This window comes from Quercus lobata, chromosome 11 (assembly GCF_001633185.2).
Source record: "Quercus lobata isolate SW786 chromosome 11, ValleyOak3.0 Primary Assembly, whole genome shotgun sequence".
Taxonomy (NCBI): domain Eukaryota; kingdom Viridiplantae; phylum Streptophyta; class Magnoliopsida; order Fagales; family Fagaceae; genus Quercus; species Quercus lobata.
Window position 1 is genome coordinate 27,433,682 of NC_044914.1, and position 2,585 is coordinate 27,436,266.

The 2,585-nt window shown below is 39.9% G+C and overlaps 1 protein-coding gene across 1 annotated transcript; it reads right to left on the bottom strand.

Moving 5' to 3' along the window:
- Positions 1-1,346: 1,346 nt before the first annotated feature.
- On the bottom strand, positions 1,347-1,688 carry LOC115966643 (uncharacterized protein Mb2253c-like). The gene has a single exon (XM_031085837.1). It carries the CDS (start codon positions 1,686-1,688, stop codon positions 1,347-1,349), a length of 342 nt encoding a protein of 113 aa, XP_030941697.1.
- Between the last annotated feature and the right edge of the window lie 897 nt (positions 1,689-2,585).

The following is a 2,585-nucleotide window of genomic DNA, read 5'->3' on the forward strand; positions in this document are numbered from 1 at the left end:
GGTTTTCAACCTAGCAGGGTTCTTTTGCCTTAACTTTTGCCTAGGCCGCCCTTTCAAGTTTTCAACCTAGCAAGCCTTTTTCTTCTTTTTTTTCTTTTTATCAAATGTGGTATCTTCGGATTCTATCCAAGTTGATTGGGCAAAGCATCACTTCCCCATCCAAATCTGTAATTCTAGTAGCACCTCCTGACATGATCTTCTTGATGATAAAAAGGCCAGACCATCTTGGCTTCATCTTTCCTCTCAGATCAAAAGTTTCATCTCTAAGCACTTTCAAAACCAAGTCCCCTTCTTTAAGGTTTCCAGATTTCACCTTTTTGTTAAATGCTCTAGAAATCCTTTTTTGGTACCCTTATGCATGGTATTGTGCCCTAGCTCTCTTCTCATCTATCAAATCCAATTGCTCATATCTTTGTTTCACCCAATCTTGTTCTAGAACTTTGGTTTCTGCTAGTATCCTTAAAGATTGTATCTCCACCTCAATAGGAAGTACCACTTCACTACTGTAGACCAAAGAGTAGAGGGTTGCCCTAATTGATGCGTAGATGGAAATTATGTAACCCCATAAGCTAAATGGGAGCTTCTTAGCCCAATCTTTGTTTGTCACTACCATCTTAGCTAGGATGTTCTTGATGTTCTTATTGGTTGCTTCTATGGCCCCATTAGTCTATGGTCAATACGGTGTAGACTTGTGATGCTCAATGTTGTACAATTCCATGATTGTTTTAACCTCTCCCTTAAAGTGTGAACCATTATCGGAGATGATCTCTTGGGGTACCCCATACCGACAAATGATGTTATTCTTTATGAGTCGAGCCACATGTTTGGCCTTTAGCATGAAGTAGGAGGTCATTTCCACCCACTTGGTGAAGTAGTCAATTGCCACTAGGATGTATTTGTGATCATTTGAGGCCTTAGGGGCTATCCTTCCAATCACATCTATGCCCCAAACTGAGAAAGGAGATAGAGAGGGTCATGCTGTATAGTTCACTAGGTGGTACATGATTCAAGTTTGCATATGTTTGGCAATCGTGGCAACTATTCACAAAGTCTACACAATCAATCTTCATCGTGTTCCAGTAGTACACTATCCTTAAGATCTTTTTGGCTAACACTCTCCCATTCATATGAGGACCACAAATCCCTTGATGAATTTCTTCTATAAATTTCTCGGCTTCTTCCTTCTTTAGACAACGAAGGTGTATACCATCATAGGATCTCCTATAGAGCTGACCTCCACATAAGATGTATTGCATTGCCATCATCCTAATCGAACGACACTTTCTCTTGTCGGCACCATTTGAATATACCCCCAATTCCAAGAACTTCATGAAGTCAAAATACCACTAAACCCCATCTTCTTCTATAATCAAGACTAGAGCTTCGGCCTTCTCTTTGTGTACCATCCCATAACTTTGTTCAATTTCTAAGGGCCATGTCCATACTCCTTTGGGTATTTGAACCATGGAAGCTAAGGTAGCCAAAGCATCTGCAAACTGATTCTGAGCTCTAGGGATGATTGTGTACTCAATCTTGTCAAAAGTTTTGGTCAAATCCTCTAGATACTGCTGATAAGGTTTTAAGTGCTCCTCTTTTACTTTCCACAACCTTTGCACTTGAGCTGTTACTAAAGTCGAATCTCTAAAGACCTTGGCCTCTTTCACCCCTAATTCTCGGAGAGCTTCCATTTCGGCAATACAAGCCTCATATTCTACAATATTATTGGTCACCTCAAAGTTCAACTTAACTGCTAAAATTTTGTGAGATCCTTCGAGAGTGATCAAGAGTACTCCTATCCCATTTCAATATTGGTTCTCAGCTCCATCGAAATACATCTTCCATGGCCTTAGCTTAACATCCAAAATACCCTTATCTAGAAAGTCTTCTCTACCATTCTCTCCTTCCACGAGATTCTTGGCACAAAAATATGATACAATACTCCCTTTGATAGTTTTCCTTGCCACATACTTCAAATCAAATTCCGCTAGTAGGATCAACCATCTCGACAATCTTCCACTCAAAGTGGGTTTCTCAAACAATTACTTCAATGGATCCATTTGGGCTACTACCCATATCTGGAAAGGTAGGATAATGTGTCTCAACTTTTGTGCAGCCCATACGAGAGCAAAGCTCAATTTTTCTATAGGTGTACCTAGTCTTATAGTCATGGAACCTCTTGCTTAAATAGTCTCATTCTTATTATCGTCTTCTTGTGCAAGCATACTTCCAACCGTATCCTATATGATAGAAAGATAAAGGAATAATGGTTTCCCATGCATCGGGGGTACCAAGATAGGTGGATGGAGGAGATATTCCTTAATGAGTTCAAAAGATTTTTGACATTCATCATTCCATTCATGAGGTTCATTCTTCCTTAGGAGCTTGAAGATTGGCTCACAAGTGGAAGTGAGTTTGGCAATGAATCAGCTAATGTATTGTAATCAACCCAAAAATCCTCTTATCTCCTTCTCACTCTTGGGTGGAGGAATTTCTAATATGGCTTTGATCTTTGATGGGTCAATATCTATCCCCCTATCACTTACCAAAAAGCCCAACAACTTTCCTGTTGTTACTCCAAAGGTGCA